General features: G+C 42.0%; 1 protein-coding gene across 4 annotated transcripts in view; it reads left to right on the plus strand.

Moving 5' to 3' along the window:
• Positions 1-18,722, plus strand: part of CEP350 (centrosomal protein 350) — a 67,192-nt gene extending 48,470 nt beyond the window's left edge. For all 4 annotated transcript variants that reach the window (XM_086463442.1, XM_086463441.1, XM_086463443.1 and 1 more), the window contains 8 exons: positions 526-686; positions 1,167-1,306; positions 2,101-2,183; positions 2,878-4,961; positions 5,986-6,384; positions 6,472-6,618; positions 7,789-7,911; positions 14,607-18,722. In XM_086463442.1, coding sequence (XP_086319568.1) covers positions 526-686; positions 1,167-1,306; positions 2,101-2,183; positions 2,878-4,961; positions 5,986-6,384; positions 6,472-6,618; positions 7,789-7,911; positions 14,607-14,771 — 3,302 coding nt within the window. In that variant the 3' untranslated portion in view covers positions 14,772-18,722. The remainder of the gene's footprint in view (positions 1-525; positions 687-1,166; positions 1,307-2,100; positions 2,184-2,877; positions 4,962-5,985; positions 6,385-6,471; positions 6,619-7,788; positions 7,912-14,606) is intronic.
• Positions 18,723-19,272: the final 550 nt, after the last annotated feature.

Here is a 19,272-nt window from a genome sequence, read left to right on the forward strand (position 1 = left end):
GTCTAGGTGGCAGAAAATCTAAACAGACCAGAAACATAAAATCTTCTTGGAGTCCACTGTTCCAAGTGAAATTCTCATCAATGAAGTGTACCCTGTAGTGTGAAACTGTATCTTGTGATTGTAAACAAATATTTCAGTACATTTTTGGCATGCATCTTTGAGTTGTCATATTTTTAAATATGTCAGAACAAAATAATTTCTGCAACAGCTGACATGATAAGCAGTTAATGAGTCAGCACAAATACGGGCGGTTGATGTGAACAAGTTTGGTAACAAGTGACTGTATCAGAGCCTTTATCTTCTAAATGTAGTAAAATGCAACACTTTTGTATGTTATATAGTAGCGTTGTGAATCTGAGATCCCACTTTAAGTGTTATCTTATGTTAAGATTAACATGTTGTCATTAAACTCTTTCATATTTTGCTTGGACCGTACTTTGTATTTACTAAGTGACTGTTTATGGCTTTGTGTAAAACTGTTTTGTGAGGTGCAAGCTTACAAAGACTAAAACTAAACTTTTGCAGAAACCACATCTGATCAAAGTGACATTGAAGGACGGATCAGAGCCCTGAAGGATGAACTACGGAAAAGAAAATCTGTGGTTTACCAGCTGAAAAAGGAACAGAAAAAGAGACAAAAGGAGAGACTGAAGGCCCAGGAAGCCAGTTTGATCAAACAACTGGAGGTTAGGAAGAGTTGGAAGAAGGGCGAAGTAAAAGATTGTTAGCCTTGGATAAATTGCTCTAGAATGGATGTTGTTGGCAGAATATTGTGTCAACAACTGTGAAAGACGTTATTATGATAGAAATATGACTGTGTTCTGGCTATTTAACTGTTTTCAATAATGAACCAGAGCCTTGAGACAAAAACGCCGTTCCCTTTTAAAATTTATATCTTGAATGAGTTACTAGCAGCATTTTTGGGGCTTATGTATGTTTATACACATTAGTATCCTAGCTTGGATTAGAGAGTGATGCTTGTGTAATTTGTTTTAGAAAGTGAAGTATTAGCATTTCTAGGATTCGCAACTGTAGAGCTTTAGGGAGTTAAATAGACTGCTTTACAGAGAAACCAAGTGTATCCTTCGCTCACTCAGTCGGTTTTGATTGCTGAGTTGTAGCTGTGGTTTAGTACACTAACAGCCATAACTGTTTTGCATGTGCAGTCGTATGATGAGTTTATCAAGAAGACTGAAGCAGAGCTGAGCCAAGATCTGGAGGCATCGCCAACAGCCAAACCTCAGATTAAAACGCTATCCTCAGCCACTGCTGAAAAACCTAAGATCAAGGCACCACCGCTTCATAGGTAACTGGGATTTTGTCGTCTTTTTGAGATTATTCTGAAACTGTGGTGAATGCTATTTTAGCAGAAACCATGAGTGCAAGGAAAGCTGGTAACTGCTCTTCCTTAAAGCACTGAACAGTGGCAGTGTCCTGTTGACCTATTTGCTGGACTCGTTGGAGCCAAAGCAGATAAGATGTACTGTCCTTGTAGTCGTATGCGTCTCTCACACTTCGGTCCTGCCCAGCCTGTCAGGTCCTATTTTCAAGTTCCTCCTGAACAATAATTTTCAGTTGTGCAAGAATTGTGCCAAATGGTTGTATGGATTACAGACCTGAAGGAATTTTTTCCCATTTTGGTCACTCATTATGCCTGCCACACTGTGTGAGGCAAAGTGTTCATCTTTGCAACTTAAATCTCATTTAGATCTTTGGTTTTAAAAGGTAGAGAATTCAACTGATTTCTGCACTTCCTAATGTATTTTTAAGTGTTTTGGTTTCTCCAGCAGATGGTGCAATTTTAGTGCATGCAAGTAAAAAAGTTAGTTGGTGTTTTGGGTTTTTTTGTCTGCAAAGAAGGCTAAAGTTTGATTAGTCTTTTAAAAAATGACTTTCCAGGACTGGCCAAACTCTCCTCTCTGTCCTCGTTCCTATTTTCTGAGGTCACAGTGCGTTGACAAAGCAAACTGTTTGTTGTCATTGGTGTGGTATTATAATTATAGAAATTTATATTTTCATTTTTATCTATTAAAAGAAAAACACCGAAACAACACACTCTGATGTAACCATGACTAATGCAATTTGATTTTTCAAATTTAGGTCTGAGACAGCTAAAAACTGGAAATCACTGGCTGAATCAGAGCGATCCAGAGCATCTTTGGAATCCATTTCAGAGCATGCAGGTATGTGACTGGAAGAATCTATAGAGCTGAAAATCTTGAAGACTTTGACTGTTTTAAACTTCTTTAATCTTTTTGTTCTTGACTCAAGAAGAGGTTTTAAGAGAACATGCGGACCCTAATGGTCCAGCCATGGTTTTTACTATTTTTATTTAGTGGGCTTCTGCTTTTGCTGTTTCCTGTCTATGCGGTATTTGGTTTTATTCTTGCTGAGGTTTGAGCGAAACCATAATTACGTGACAACCTTTTCCCTTTCTTTTGTTTTGTTCCTTGATCACTTGAGGAGAGTAAGGAAACCAAAGATAATGAGAAATTTAGGAGTAGGGGTTTAGTTTTTTGAGATGCCTTTCAGTGTTTTGCTGTTCATCATCTAATCATTATCTGCCATTTTAATCTTGGTTGTACTTGTGGCTTGCAAACAAAGAACAGAGCCCTTACCTTGGGCTCAGTATTGTGTGGCATTATGAAATACTGGTACAAGGAACAGAGTTGGAAAGAAAGCATTAGAACGCTGGAACTGAAAGAATGTTGCTCGTGTTCATAGGACAGCTTGAAATACATGTTTCCAAGGCATCAGTTTGTATCTTCATTTAGCATAGAAACCTTGATGTTAATTTTGTTGCCTATGGTTGCGGTTTTCAATAAAACAGGGCAAACTGTACTATCTCCTGTAATTCACTTTTTATTTCCCTTCAAGATGCTGTGTCATTGAAAACTGAAAAATCTGTGTCTGTGCGCAGCAAGAAGGCGGCTGTGACAGGTGTTCATGCAGAAGAACTTTCTGGCACACCTTCCTCTGTTTTAATGTCACCAAGGAGTTCCGGAGCAGGATCTGGTGATTCCTTAGATAACGTCTCATCATCATCTCTTTTCAAAGACGAGAAACACGTTAGCAGGATATCCCATGGGTCAACGAACAGTGCGGTAAAAGCATCCGGTGATGAGGCTGTCTTCAGTCATAAATCTGAGATACAGGAAGACTTGGAATACATGAAGTCTGAGGAATATAAGACTGAAGGTTCTCATGTTAAGCCTTTAGAGAGTTCTGATGTCCTACTGACATTAGATAAAGAACAGGAGAACTCACTGGACATCCTTGCAGAGGAAGTCCTCTGTTCTGACAACAAACACCCTCAGAAGAAACTCTTTGGTTTGGCTGTGGAAAGTCTTCATGGTACAGAAGAAATCTTGGAACAGAGACTGGCAGATAAAGATGCTGTAACTGGCCCAAGTGTAGAGGAGTCTTCTCGTAAACTGAGCAAATCAACAGAGCAAAAAGGTTATCTGCTTTCAGAACAACTCTCTAGCCCAAAGGAGCCATCATACCTTGAAGATTTTGAAGGATTCTCTTCTAGAAAACAAGCTTCCCTTGAAGAAACACTTCCTGGGGAATGTTACAAAGATGACTTTGAAGCATCTCTTCTCTCTCCTAACGGGGATGCTCAGTCACGGACAGAGCAGTCACAGCACACACAGACCAGCAGAAGCAGATCGACGAGCCTTGGCAGTGATGGTGAAATCAGTGAATACCTCAGTGACAGGTCTCTCTCTCTCTCTGGCAGCATGCATTCAGAGAGGTTGTTAGAACTTAAGTCCCCAACAGAACTTATAAAAAATACCGAACGCAGAGATGTGGAGCGAGAAAAGGCCCCTACCGAATCACCGCTCTGGGCCTCTGTTTTGGTCACAGAAGAAATGGATGGTTTGCCGAATTTCAGCGTTGGTGATAGAGTACTTGTGAGTAAAGTCCAGCCTGGAACATTGCGATTCAAAGGTCTGACTAACTTTGCCAAAGGATTTTGGGCTGGTGTGGAGTTGGATAAACCTGAAGGGAACAATAATGGAACTTATGATGGTGTTAAATATTTTGATTGCAAAGAAAAGCATGGTATTTTTGCTCCTCCTCAAAAAATCTCTCACATTACAGAAAGTATTGATAGCCATTTAGACACAAATAAGGATGAGGACTCGTTCTTCGATGATAGACTGGAGAAGCAATGCAAAGCTGAGCAGAAAGACAGAGGAAGTTCCAAACCTGGCAAAGAGCATGAAAGCCAGAGCAGAGATGCAACAGAGAACTATTCCCAAGACAAAGGTCCTGCAGACAGAGCTGTTTCAGAAGCCTCAGCTGAGGAAAGGGTTGATGAGGAATCATCTTCTAAAGCAAACAGCATAAAAGAGATTTCTGTAGCTACTGAATCACTCGACCAAGAACAGTCAGTGGTGGATTATCTGAAACATGGTGTAAAAGAGGAGGCCAGCCTTGCTCCTCTCATTTCTGGTGATGTGGGTGAGATTTCTACTGTTCAGTTGGATGACATCTCAGATTTCCTTTCTGAAAAACTGGAGAGGCAGAAGACACTGGGGGAAGAATGTGCTGAAAAGTTAGATGATCTCTCTCCTGGAGCTGTGGAGAAGCCTGCAACTCCACTCCTGGATTTGCTGACAAAAGAAAAGAACCAGTTAGAAGCCCAGCTTAGGCTACCGCTTAGAGAGGAAGAAAAGTCAAAAGACCAACTGGAAAAGGTCAGCTTGCTGACAGACAGTCTTCTGAGAGATTTTGTGAAAGACACGGTCAATCAGTTACAGCAGATAAAGAAGGTCAGAAATGAGAAAATCCAGCTCAGCAACCAGGAGCTCTGTGATGTGAAGGATGAATCCAGTACCCCATCTCAGCAAGTAGAAAAGCAGGTTCCTGATGGACTAAATAACTTTTTTCTGAGTCCTGATTTGGAAGATGAAAGAGAAGAACTTTCGTCTCCAGACATGTGTCCCAGACCAGTGAGTAACAGACATCTTGCACTGATTGTAAGAGTTGATTGTTCGTTTGACTGATGATGATTAAATCTGAGGAATGCAGTGTGGCACCAGTTTGTTTTCTCCCGAGTTCTGTTGGATGATGTGGAGATTGCCTGTATGTATATGTATTACATGTGTGTCCTTGTGTATCCCAGTTCATGGCTCGTTTTGGTAGCCCTGCAGGCTGAAAGACACATTTTGGCACATGAAAGTGAAAAATACTTAATTTAGGTTGCATTCTGCTTACATGTTCAATTTGTATTTAATCCTTACCCTCCGTTTTTATTCTAAAAATGGCAAAATACAATAGACTGTAAACTTACCTCTTGTCTATTCTTGATGTGAAATAATCATGCTCAAACTTAATTAATTGCTGTGGAGGTCATTAAGGTGTCAGACTGCTCTATCCACTGAAATAATATATCATGAGTAGTGGAAGTTCAAGCTTCCTCGGAACAACCATTAGTGATACAGATACAGGACTTGGCTTTTCTGCTGAAGATCCCAGTAAACCTGTCTGCTTTGCCGTTGATCTCTATATATTATCATCGCAGAAAGCTTCAGCCTGTTTCACCAGTGTGAGCACTGCTCAGTCACTAAAATGGCCATCACCTGCTAAAAGCTTTTAGGCTGTTGATTTAGATCTGAGACTGCTGGTAAGTGAAGTGAAAAGTTGTATGCCACATTAACAGTTTTAAACCACTCAGCCTTTCATAAACAGTTAAATATTAGGACAGACAGTGGGCAGAATGCACAGTCTTTTAAGATCTGTGGGAACCCTCTGAAAGTATTCATCAAGAGTGGTAGAAACCCCACTGATTTGAACCAAAAACCATTTTTTATTTGAATCAAAACATTTGTAATTTTGTTGTGGGCTCTCTATTATTTTTCTGAGTATTTGTGTATATATTGCCAATTACATCACTAGAGCATTTAAGAAAGTAAGCAGAGTTAGACAACAGTGTGACACTGCTTTTATATTTACTCTGTGGCTCTTAATTCACAGGAGAGTCCAGTTTTTGGTGCCAGTGGTCAGGAAGAGCTTGCCAAGAGACTGGCAGAGCTGGAGCTCAATCGAGAGTTCCTGAGTGTGCTGGGAGATGATCAAGACTGGTTTGATGAGGACTATGGCCTGAGTTCCCGTAAGGTCCAGCAGAAGCAAGCTGAGGAGCCAGCAGTGCTGCCCAAGGTAGAACCACAGAAAGTACCAACAAAGCCGTGTGAGGAGCCTTTGGCAGTCCCTCATACTGCAGTAGAGGTGGAAGGTATGGTGCATGCAGCAGCTGAGGAACTCTGGAAACTGAAAGAGCTGGGTCATGATCTTCAAAGTTTCAGCCTTCGTACAGATCTTACTACCCCCAAAGAGCAGGACACAGACTCAATAAACAAGCAGGTTTATAAAAAGGTACAGTCTTTAGGTATTTTGTTCTCGCCCTTTGAATGTTTACCATGAACAACAGAAGCCTTAACTTTTTCTTCTTTCTTTGTTAAGGTGGTATTTGATTTAACAAGAGAGATCTTTGGGGAAATCTTTGCTGAGGATCCTAATCTAAATCAGCCTATTTGGATGAAACCGTGTAGGATCGCATCTGCTTACTTTCGCCGAGTAAAAGATCCAAATGATCTGGGTGAGATCAAGGTAGGAAGAAATCTTTGTCATGCAGGGAAAGCAAGATGAAAAATACTGTACTTGCACTTGCCTGAGTGTTAAAAAAATTGTAACTGGTGTATCCAGCAAGAGAGGGGTTGAGAAGAGGAATGAGATTACAAACCTGAAAGAGAATTTGTCAAAATGGCCCGTTTTTACTCAACAGGTTTGCCTCCCTCTCCTTTTGCCTGATACTGGTTGCTTTCAAACCTTAGTCCTTTGTGCAGAACTGCTAGGGTGACCTTGATCTTATAAAATTGGTATGCTGTTAGACTGCTGCTTTAGCAGATTTCAGTGGAACTCTGTATGGGTGTATTGGCATGGATCTGATGGTAGGGTTGGGCCAAATGGGATGAGCTGGATTTTTTACTCAGACACACCTGTGCCAGCCTCACTGAGGGCAGCAGGAGTTGTCCAGAGGGACCCAAAATTTGACTGGCGAGGGTACTGTTGTATTTGGCAAGCTGCAGGAGGTCTCTTGTTATTGGTGGTAGCACTCAAGAAAGGACAAAACCCCACAAAACTAGAACCTGACTGGACCTGGGTTAAACTTGCAGGAAAAAAACTGTTTCCCTGAAAGTGCTCAACAAAGAACCTTCCATACAGCTCGTCAGGGCACAAATGAAGACTTCTACCTGTACTGTTTCTTCTGAAATTGGGGGGGTGGGAGTAGGGGGAGAGCTGGCTGTATTTTGATTAACCTGCTGAAGATACAGCATGTTAGCTGTCTAGAAAAGACAGAAATAGTATCTAGATTACTCTGTTTAGTTGAGAAGACTTTCAAAAGCATGTTGGCAGGGGAGAGCAGGGGCACAGGTCAAGGGCATCAAACTCTCACCCTGCTTTTCTTTAATATTCTCCCATAAAATGAATCGTCATAATCTCCTGTGTACTGTACTGTTTAATTGAAAGTTTCTGTTATCAAGATTGTTACAGCAGTGGGTATAATTTTTTTCCCGTTTCTGGATTTGATAATGGTTTTGCCTGTGTAGTGCTGCCTCAAAGACTTTCATTGTAACTTTCTTGCATACATTATCTCTCTCTTAGCTAAACAGAAAGCTGTAATACATTCTATAATGTGGCTTTTTAGGGACGGTACTTTGTGCATACATTTCATTTCTTAGCTCAAATGTGATAAATCTCACTTTTTCTGTTCTGTAGAGCTTCATTGCGGCTGAAGTACTGAAGTTGTTCAGCCTGAGGAAGGAGCCTAATCACAAAACAGACTGGCAGAAGATGATGAAATTTGGGCGGAAGAAACGAGACCGAGTGGATCATATACTGGTCAGTGGATGAAAATAAGCTATCATGTCAGATACTGTCCACCAGACTAAAGCGTGACATACGACTGTATTTTTCAGTATTCGGTCATGATGTTTAAAGGATACAAAGTGTGCATGAGGTCTTGATAGAAGGTGTGTAATTTCAAGAGCACCCTGTTGACAAGAACAGAAGGCCAGTGCCAGTGAAGTAAGGTGCCTTGAGTGAATTCTATGTTCATGCCTCCTGATTGGACTGGAGTATAAATTTGCCCGCTCCCAAAAGTTTAAAACAGGAATTTACAGAAGGAAATATTGAAATATTTGACTGAAAGTAGAGTTAACTTCTTCTTTGGGAAGGAAATATGTTTTTCTTCTTACTTTAATTTAAAATGTTTTTATTTTGAAGTAATGCTGTTTGATAGGGACAGTGATACAGAGAACTTAATAGACCAGATTTCTAACCAGATCCAACTGAAAGGTTGCAAAAGTTGTTGGGTTAGAACAGCAAATACTTTGAAGAGATGGTATGGGAGGTAATAATCCCTAGTACAAGGTCACCAGTCTGCCAGGGGGTACCCACAGCTAAGTGTTTCCTCAGAGCTAAGCAACGAGCAGGGCTTCTGCTCCTGTAGTACTTGACATGAACTAGTCAATGCAGCTGCCACTGGGGCAGAGACAGATCAGTGTTAAAATTGCATAAGGTAGAGCATGTCTGGCTGTGTACTAGTTTTTGAAAGTTACTTGTTGGCTTGTATTGCAGCATGATTAACATCTTTATTGGCTATAATGATAGTGAAGGTTCTGCTTGGGAATCTGAGGCGTCATTAGCACCGCGCTTCACTTAATTGTACCTGAAATTGATTCCACACACGCGCACATATAAGTAACTTCGAGTCATGGGTCGTGTGGTCTTTTAATTGCCCATCAGTGGAAGGTTTCCAACACAGGCTTTTTCCCAGGGGTTTAATTGTATGTAAATAGAGTATCTATATATAGGACCTGCATATCCTAGTACGCTTGGTTCTGGGATATGGGCTGTTAAAGCATGCTCAAAGAAGTCTTGTGTTTAGATCCCTGAGATAATTAATAGTACAACTATAATGCTTGTGTACGAATTTCCTGATTTCTTTGAACCATACCTGGAAAGAAAGATTCCTGACTGGAAAAAATTGTTCTAGTTGAAGGCATCCAAAGTGCTTTAGGTAGAATAAGTTTGAAGTTCAGCTGATCTGGTCTGCGATTTACATGCAGACCCAGACATCAAAGATTAATGGAGCTCTGACAGGTTCAGCTTAATAAATAATGTGTTTAGTTTTATTTTGTTCTCACAAGAATATGGTAATAAAATTTTAGCTGAAGACTGGGAGTAACTCTGTGAAGGTTACAGCATGTCGTGCTTTAGGAATACAGCAGTCTCAGTGGGATTGCTAACAAATTTATGCTGTAATGTGAGATACTGTCAGAGAAACTTCTAACTGAAAACCTAAGGAGATAGCATTCACCTTCTCTTACGTGGTTTTATTAAAATCTCTATAAAATATGAAGTATCTGGATAGCACTTTCTGTCTTATAGTCAGCCTCCAGCTTATGCGTACAGCCACGAGTTCTGCGATAACACAAATGCAAGGTCATAAGTGGACATACAGGGCTGTGCAAAATCCGCTGCCTATTTGCTGGTAACTCATGGTGTAGCCCTAAACTGAGACATCAGTTTTGGAGTTTTCCAAATTTTATTTAAAGTCTATTCAAGTGGTATACCACAATCGTTTCCTGAAAGGGAAATCAAGACTTTTTTGGTAGGCTTAGGTGCTGTAGAAGTTTCTTTGGAAATTCACAGTTGAAAATGCTGTGCTCAAGTTATTCTGAAGATTTAGCCAATGCACACCTCTTGCAATGTGCAGAGGGTGTCATGTGAGGACATATATGAGTTGATTTATTCTCTCTACATTCTTTTCATGCTTATAAAGACAAAGACTGTTAAAATAAAACATGATCTTTTTAAAGCAGAGGTAAACATCTTAGGCTTCTGTTATTTGCGTTTAAACTTTGAGCACGGGTCCTTCCCAGGTTCTTCGTTTCCCCTTCAAGTAAACTAACCTTCAAATGAAAACCTCCTTCGATATTTTCTGTTGAGACAAATATGTATTTTTAGTGACTTCAGTGGGAGGATTGAACACGTCTGTCTGACCCAGGAGCTAGGCCTGACTAAGGGTGAGAGGGGTTTTGATACAGAGGAAGGGGATTCTGTTGTATGCCGCCTTCTCCAGCATATTGGTAACAACTGTCAAGTAACAGCATCGTCTGCCTGGATGGTCGGGTGGCTCTAAAAGCAGGAGCTGTGGCTGTTTGCTGAATTTCCTTTTATTTCTTCTGAAAGCACAGAAGCAAGTGTCAGGCTATTCTGCCCAGCTTACTCTCTCCCTGATTGTCCCTGGATGTGTCCTTCTGGGTTTATCATATTAACCCAAATTCCCTGTGGTTCTGGTCTCCATCAAAGGTTCAGCCTTGTGAGGAAGGGGCACGGCAGCAGAAGCAGCCTGCGCTGCACTGGTACCCTCTGATGCTGGGTCCTCTGGGTGACTGCAGTCAGCCATCACACCTGCTGGGCATTAAGGGAAGAACAGGATGGATTAGTCCTCCACCACCTTGCTCTGCCTTGATCTTTGCTACTTCCACCACTTAGTGCATCTTTGGTTGCATTTTCACTCTCGTCTGCTCTTTTCCAGCGTTGACACTTAACATAGTTAGCCATGTTTTTCTGCCAGTAATAAACCCCTCACCTTCCTCTTCTCCTTTTTCGCAGCACTGTGAACTTTGATCAGGTATCTCTGTCCTCAGAAAGTGTTTGTAATGGGATTTCGTATGAGAGTTCTCTAGTCTGCTGGATAGTTGCTCCAGTCGTTAACAATTACAGCAAATGTTGGCTTTCAGTAAACAAGTACAGGAGATCCACATTTATGAAAAGCTGCTTTGGTTAAAATCAGGTTAAAGGAATGTTTAGGTGTTTGCTTTCTTCTGCTCGTGTCCCTTTCTGTTGCCACCTTTATCACGTGTGTGATGTCTGTGTTTTGTGGGAGAATCTCAGATGTACACAGAGGCTGAGGTGCTGCATTTCAGTACATCAAAACCTCTTTTTAAACTGCATCAAGAACCTTTGTATCTTCTTATTTGAGTTCAGGTGCTAACAATAGACTGTTTCCACTCCTTTTTTTCCGCTTGGGTCTTCAGCCAAAACTCCCTGTGCTGATCTGTTTGCATGGGGTTAGAACAAACTCTGCCGTTGCTTTCCCTGCCACCCCACCTTCCCTTTTATCCAAAGCTTGAGAAAGCAAAGCTCACATGACTGCCAAACCTATGTGTTTAGTTTTCGCACCTGAGAAGCCTGCCAACAGAGTGCTGAAAACTACTTGATCTTCTGACCTGTTCACTTAACGGCTAGAACATTTCTCTTCATGCAGAAACTGCAACAAAGCAAAGCTCTTCCTATCAAGCTGGCTTATTTGGAAAGCCCACTTCTGTGGCATGCGAGTTCTAAACCCAAGGGGAGTGCAGCAGCAAGAAGAGAATCAAAGCCTGTTTGTATGCACAGTCATGTGTCTTGAGATTTCCAGGCACTCTGGGAGCAGAGGGCTGTGAGAATGCACCTGCTTGCCTTCTTCCTAGTGGCGTTCTTCCAAGGCACTAGTTTGTATCTAGATTTTTATTCTTTTCAGTCTCCCAAATGATCTAGTGACTCCTTAAATGGAGTTTATTTTGCAGATATTCATGGTTCTGAATGGGAACCTCCAGAAATCGAAACTTGCCCTTTAAAGTTTCCTTCAGGTTATATTATTTGAAGTGTTGGTTTTGGGTACTTATTACACTAATATGACACTTATTAGATGGCCAGCAGGATCATGCTACCTTGTTATTTCCTGATATTTCTTTTGTGTGCGTGCCCCCTTCTTTCTTCCTGTGCTTGGGGGGAAAAAAAAAGGCGCACGTACAAAAAAACCCATACCACACAGCCTTCTGCGTTGTGTCACTATGTATCTCTTCCTGTAAGATGGATTACGTTTTCGTTAAAACTGTTGTTCTCCTGACTTTGCCCAAATGCAATTTCTCTCTGGCATAGAGAACTTACTTCCTGGTATCAAATATGTGGAATTTTGTTTTTGTCATGAGGATGCACAGGAACTTAAATGCTGTGCGTGTACTGAAGACAGCGCCAAGCCTGCTTTCATGAAAGTCACAGTAGTCGCTGTCCCTGTTTCAGCAGTTTGTAATAATACAACAAATGGATCAAATCTTTCCCAGACAAAGGAGTCACAACTGCCTTGGCTCAGATGTCTGCAGCTAAGGCTGCAAAGCAGCACGGCGGTTTCCACACGTGTTCTGAATACGCTATAAACAAGACTTGCCTGCAGCTGCAAATTGCACCTTCTCTTAGTTTTCCAAAAGTATGCTCGAGGAAGTCCTCCTAATGCCCAAGGAAATTGTGCACTGTGCCTCTTAGAAAGGGGAATGATACAGGCAAGAGAAAACTAATCACTGATACAGTTTTTCTTTCTTCATTTCTTCTTCTTTCCGTGGCTATTTAACATCAAGTTACCTTCTCCTCTCCTGTTTATTTCCATTTCTTCATCCCATGTGTCTCTTTTTCCTTCTGGAGCACAGTAAAGGAACTGTCCCATCACGTTGTTGCAGGTGAGACAGAATAAACAGCAGCTTTGTGTGGATCTGGATGTTGGGGTTTGTTTAAGCGCCAGTGAGACCAGAACTTTTAACCTGCTTGATCATTTTAGTTACTTGCTTTTCCCCCCTCAGTGTTACGTTCACCAGGTCTGACTTCCCTTCCCAGCAGGGAGGTCGCTGCCGGCCTGGGAAGGTTGGGCAGAAAGTCCTGTCAGTTGGGATTGTGCAGCCACTTGAAGTTACCAGTCTTGGATGTCATCGGTCAAGGTCCCTGGGTGTCCTCTGGCATTTGTCTCCACCTACCTCCTTCATCTCCAGCATCTTCCTCCATTTCCAGGACCTTTCCTCCAGCCAGGATCTTTACCTTCTTCCTTTGAGGCCCCTGGTTTCTTTCCCAGACCACCTCTGCTTTTTGGGAACCTTTCTTTTTGGCACCACCTTTTGTTTTCGTGACCCACATCTCTTGCTTTTCCTCATGTAAATAGTCTGTGATGCAGACACACAACACGTGATCAGCCTCCACATTGGTGCTTCTGTCTTATACCTCTTTATTGATGGGAGGACTTGGGACATGCTGCTATTGTTTAGTCCAGAGTTTATCAGAATTTACAACCAGCGCACACCGGTTGCAGGCAGCAAGCTTCTGCTTGAGAGTTCAGAAGTCTGTTTCAGACGTTCACCCCCATACAAACTTACATCCAATTACCTGCCGCTTGTTAGCATTCGATTTAAGTTATTTTTCACCTATGACACTCACTCAAAGTTTGATTGCCAATATTGTTGCTTCTTCCTTGTTAGTAAGAAGCATAATGAAACCATTAGCACCCTGTCTTTGACAGCTGTATGGGAAACAAGGGCTGTACTGAAGAGGAGTGCTCGCTGTTGTAGTGCAGAGATTTGTAAGCACGTAGTGTGACTCTTCCAGAGCTGTCTGCAGGATGAGATCCCTGCCACTCTCCACAGGCTCGCTTAAAAGAGGGAGAAATGAGCTGTCAGACTGAAACCCCATGTATAACTGAGGCCTTATGAATGGCTGCAAACCCTGAAGCAGTGCGGGTTCCCTGGGGTTCCCACAGCAGTCTGTTCTTGGGCTTCACACTGTGTGGGGTTATTGAATCATCATTATGCTACAGCAGCTGTCACCTTCAAAACAGACATGTTTCTGGGCGGTTCAGCTTCAGATGAAAATTGAGCTTTGTTAGGATGTGTTTAATACTGAAATAGTCACTAAGACAAGTTTTTAAGAAGTTTTAAGTGGAGATGTCCAGTTCGGAGAGACTCTTGATAGGACTTGATTTGCTGAATGGAATTACATACTTCTGTCTATTGCTAAAACACTGTTTACCAGTGACCAGTAAAACAGGACTTTGTTTGTCAATAATTTAGGAATAGAAAGAAAGAAACACTCTTTGAGTTACTCTTTTAGCTATAATGGTACAAAATTCCATTTGTAATAATGCTCTCAAATGCAACAAAGAGTGGAGTTTTCCGTGCAAATGAGTTGTAATACTATCATACAACACATGCCAGCATTTTGTCTTTTTATACAGAATTGGAAAAGTTAGTTATTTCCTTTAGGTTTTCTAATTCTTATTCAAATGAACTGAACTGCAGTAAAGTCCTTTCTTTTTCATATTCCCCTGTTCAAGGACTTTGCATGACTTCTTACCAGTTTAAGCCACAGGGAGTCAGCTTCTTGCAGATATGCAATTAGGGACTCTTTTAATGGGGCTTCTGCTGTTGGCCAAGAATATCCCCTTATCTGAGTTCTTCCAAGTGAAAACCTTGTGCAGGAATATGAAATCCCTTGAAATGGATACTACAGTGAAAGGTAGAAAACATTCATACAGTGAAATAGACTAGTTCAAATAGATCTGTATTTATTTTGCTATTCCAAGTATTTCCTGTAGTCTCTTACAAAGACAGATATGTTGTTGGCAGATGCATGCTGTTCTGGACTCTTTCTGGAACTCTGCAGAGGATATTATCCTAGAGCAACAGAATTGTAATGTCTGTCTTGCCTTTTCCTTTCTACCCTCCAAGGTGCAGGAACTTCACGAGGAAGAAGCACAGTGGGTGAACTATGACGAGGATGAACTGTGTGTAAAGATGCAGTTGGCAGACGGGATCTTCGAGGCCTTAATCAGAGACACTGTTGATGTACTGAATGAGATAAATGAGAAACAGCGGAGACTGCTGCTTGTCTGACAGTGCTGACAATAAACTGAGAGCTGTGTTAACCACCGAGTCACAGGCCTTTAGGACTCCTGAGGTACTCTTCTCCCTGCAAGCGCTGCTGCTGGACTTCCACGCGGGGGGTTTAAAGGCCGTTCAGATGTGATGAAAGGAACCTGAATTTGCATCTGCTGCCACTAGAGACCTCACGCTGGATTTATGGTTTGGAACAAGCTGATCCTTCACTGGAGGCTGTATTGTGGAGTGCTCAAGACTGTTTGTGTGCCAGTGCAGTTATGCCACGTAACTGTCAGCAGCTGTCTGGGGCCCCGGCCTGGGGCTTTGACATGTTCAGCTTGTTCTCTGAAAGGGTTGGGTTAAGTTGGGGTATCAGCTGTTTGCTGGAATGGCTGTCAACCGTCAGTACTTGGCTTGTCTTTAGAAATGTGAGTAATTTGGAGAAGAAACGGTTTGGTCAGGTTTTAGTCATAAATGGAGACTTAATGTACTGAACAGTGTTATAATCTTAACACCTCTTCTCCTGCAGCCCTAACAATGTGCATCAGTTTCTTATGCTCCAGAGCCCATTCAATTCCCTTCTCTGTGAAGCTGGTTTTCATCTTTGTTCTGTGATGTGGTACCAAGTATGGTGCCATCCAGTCCAGGGAAATTAGGTGATGTTGCTTCCTGCATTCAAGTAAAGAATTCTTGCTGCTTTTCCAATGTAACTTGCTTCTGTCTCAAGGTGGAGCAAGATAAAGGCCACCTAATGTCAAGCATGAAAGGTGAGCCCATGGACAACTTTCCTCCTATTGTGTAGCACTTCTCTTCCTGGAGCACCAGCTGCTCCCAGATAATGGATACTCAGGATTTTCTCAGGCACAAGACATGCAGGAGTGGAAAACTTTTCCTCACAAAAATTTGGCCTTCAATCCCTCAGCTTCCTCTCTTACTGTCACCTAATAAATTGGAGAAGCTGTTACTTGAACAATTTAGAGAACAGAGTGTATTCACCAAAGAAAGCGGTGTCCAGTGCTTGACTGTCTGCGTGTTTTGTGCTTGTAGGTTTTTTTATTTATTTTCAGGTAATTTATTAAGTGGGTGATAGGAGAATGTCCTGTGCAGTTGGCTGCACTGTCTTCTGTTTTGAGACAGCCAAACTTGAGAAAGCACCTGTTCTGGAAATTTCCAGAGCCCCGTATTTTTAGCACAAAACCTCCAGCTTCTTGAGGCAGATATGGGGTGGGGAAGGTAAAAAGAACCAAACCTCAGTGACCAGGGGTGGGAAGCAAAGGCAGGACTAGGAATGGAGCTTCGCTGCACCTGGTTTGGTGGCAATGAAGAGTTGAGGGAACTGAGCTGAAAAATTAGGTAGAACTTCCCTACTCCATGTGTTTCCTTCCTTTGCCGGAACTTCTAGGCCATGGGCAGCTATTACATAGTTGATTTGGTGCTGGATTCAACTGCAGTGTCCTTCTGCTGAGTGCTTGTTCCTAACCTGTCCCTCCCATTCTTACGTTTTTCTTGGAGGAACACAGTCTGAGGTTAAACGTTGATGCCTTAATAGTGGATGTCCCTGCTTGCTAACTTGGGACAAGACCCAGAGGAGAGTCAGATTCTTCAGGCACACTGGAGTGCAGAAAGACGCTTTGAAGCCCTCCGAGGTGCCCCTAAGATGCTGCAGCCCACAATAGGCATGGCAGGGAGATCTTTATCTCATTCATCTGCTTGGTTCTTGGGCTTCCTGCTATGCATACCTCTGCTACTGCTCCATTTTGTTTTCTCTTTTCCACCTTTTTTTTTTTTTTTTTTTTTTCTTGAGAAAGCTATCATTGGAATATTTGCAGTTTGCACAATGACACACAGCTGGTAATTCTTCAGGGACAGCACTGGGAAATGTTGGATTTGTCAGAGGTCCATGCAGATTCTCAGATGTAGTATTGCCAGCGCCTCACTTGTGAGTTAATGGTGAGACATATTCATGGGAGCTTAATGAGTGGAAGGACGAGGAGGAGGTAATGGTGTATAGGAACACCTCCAACAGGCGTATGCGTGTCTGTCCCGCTGTAGTGGCCCTTCTGACTAGCTGGAAATCAAATGGTCTTGGTGGAGCGTTGTTCCGCTTTTTTTCCCCTGAAGTGATTCACTTGTCCATGTAAAATACATCATGATGCTGAACCAGGAAACTCTTGAATGCTTAAGATAGAAGCAAACTAAAGCTGCTACATTTAACCAGCATGGTGTCACTGTTTGGGTCACCACCTCAGATTCCCTTTCCTGGGTGTATCTGTTTCAATAGCGAGGATTGCAGTTTTTTATAGGTAGCAATTATGGAAAGAAGGCAGAAACCTGCAGCGTAGGTTTGTAGCTGAAGTATCAAAAAAAATTAAGTTTCTGTTCTGTAGATACTATGGCTGGTGTTAAGAAGGTTGCCCTGCATCCCCGAGGCTTTCTGGCTGTTTTGCGGGGCTGGCATGGCTTTTCTGGTCTGTCCACCAGCAGGAAGAAGGTTGTGCAGTTGACCTGCCAAGGTAGCGGGGACCACTGGAGATCATATGCCTGTTGTCTTGCTGGCTTGGATAGCACTAGTTTAGTAGCCTCAACAGAAGCAGGAACTATTTTTATAGCTGTTTGGACAGAAGGAAGCTGTGTCTAAATAATGGCTTTATTCCTTTGCGAACATCACCGTTTGTTTTTGGTAGCAATCCGTACTAGGAGCAACCCTAAAAAGACTTGAACGTATGTGAATTATCTTCTCAAGACCTCAAGTGTGTTGAGTTGCTTTGAGTTGAGTGTATACTCAAAACCTCGAGTGTGTTGAGTACTTGTGGACTGATGATTATGGCGATGAAGCAATGGTCTGTCTGGGTCGCAGCTGGTAACGAAGAGGTATGGGGAAGCCTGGAGTCTCACAAACAGAGGCTGAATTCTCTATTTCTCTCCTCTCCCCAACCTTCCCGTTATAAGAACAAGATAATGTTTCTGGGTCCTGGTTATCTTGGTGCAACCATGTTAGAAGATTCAAGGCTGAGACATTTTTCTGACACCCATAAGCTGTTTGGGGCAGTGGCTGTCATCACTGGGGAGATGCAGTTACCTCTTTGGAAGGATCTCGGTGCCAGATGGGAAAGCCCAGGCTTGTGAGGACAAGGAACGCAAGTACCTCTCTCACAGCAGGATGCTCCCCGAGCCGAGCTGTGGAACATCAGTACTTCTGCCTTTCAGAAAAGGCTTGTTGCTCACAAGGTCGAATGAGGGGTTGAAAAATCCCGTCTTGTTCACTTTCCTTTCTTGAAAAAGTGGCCTTAGCTTTTTGCAATACTTGAATAAGTGTGTACCTGCAGAAGATCTTCAGTAGCACAGTGATAGAGACCTTTTAGGTGACTATTCTGCGAGGAACTGCATGCAGTTCCACTTCCATATCCCTTTGCTACCTTAAGAATATTAGGAAAATAAAGTACTTTTCAGCAGAGAAACAGTTGAATCTTATAAGGTATTTAGTGCATCTGAAGTGTTTACAAATCAACTAAAACGGAGAGAAGCAAACTATTGAACTTATTTGTAATTTAAATGTTAAATGCAAAATTATATACAGATGAAAGAGGAATACTGTAATTAACCTGCATTTACTAGTTTTTTCCTTGACTTTGCAGAGCCTTTTGATACACATTTGCAAAGCCGCCTTTTGGGAGGTTCCGTCTCCCTGTGTGTACTGTGTTGTGGAGATGCTGAAAACAAACCCGTTTACTGTGTATGTGTAAATAACCTGATAACTTGGGTTTTGGGCCAGTTTCAGCTAATGTTCACATCCAGAGCAGCTTTGCACAGTAGACAGACCCAAGGATGTGGAGGGTTGGGTTTTTTTGTAATTAAGAACTGTAAAATAACCAGGGTGATCCCTGTGTACACCACTGTAAATATCTTTGGTAACTGAAATGTACTTTAAGAGAACAAAATCTGTAAATAAACTGATTTATAAATTAATCTTGTTTCGTGGTTCTTTATAAAATGGAGCTTTATAATTACCCAAATGGTTGCTAATTCTGAAGGTGTCCTGAATATTCGTCCCTTGTACGCTCCCCTTTCTGTCTGATGCCGTACTTGGGATGCCAATCACAGTCCACAAAATCCCATTAGAGTTGCCTTAATTATAATCATGATGTTATTAGAATTTCCTTATTGTTAAAGCTGAGCGTCGATAAAAGCAAAACCAGAAAATAGCATTGTGTAGTCATTGCAGGAGTGCACGGCATCATCTGTGGGAGAAAAATTACTCCTTGCACATGTTTATTTAAAAAAGGTTTTAAAAACTCATGGTTTAAAACGTTTGGGGCTGGGAGGGGAAGCTGTTTTATGCTAAACAACAGTCGTGGAATTAAATTCTTCAGAGCCTCAAGTGTTGTTTCAGACCCCTCAATTAGGCTCCTGAATTGGTACAGCTCTCTAGAGCTGCTGTTACCAGCACCCATCGCTTCTTCACCAAGCAGGCAAACGTTGCTCCCTGGGAACTTTATGTATCGGTGGAACTTTCCTA

Source organism: Leptosomus discolor, chromosome 3 (genome assembly GCF_034619465.1).
Source record: "Leptosomus discolor isolate bLepDis1 chromosome 3, bLepDis1.hap2, whole genome shotgun sequence".
NCBI classification, from domain to species: Eukaryota; Metazoa; Chordata; class Aves; order Leptosomiformes; family Leptosomidae; genus Leptosomus; species Leptosomus discolor.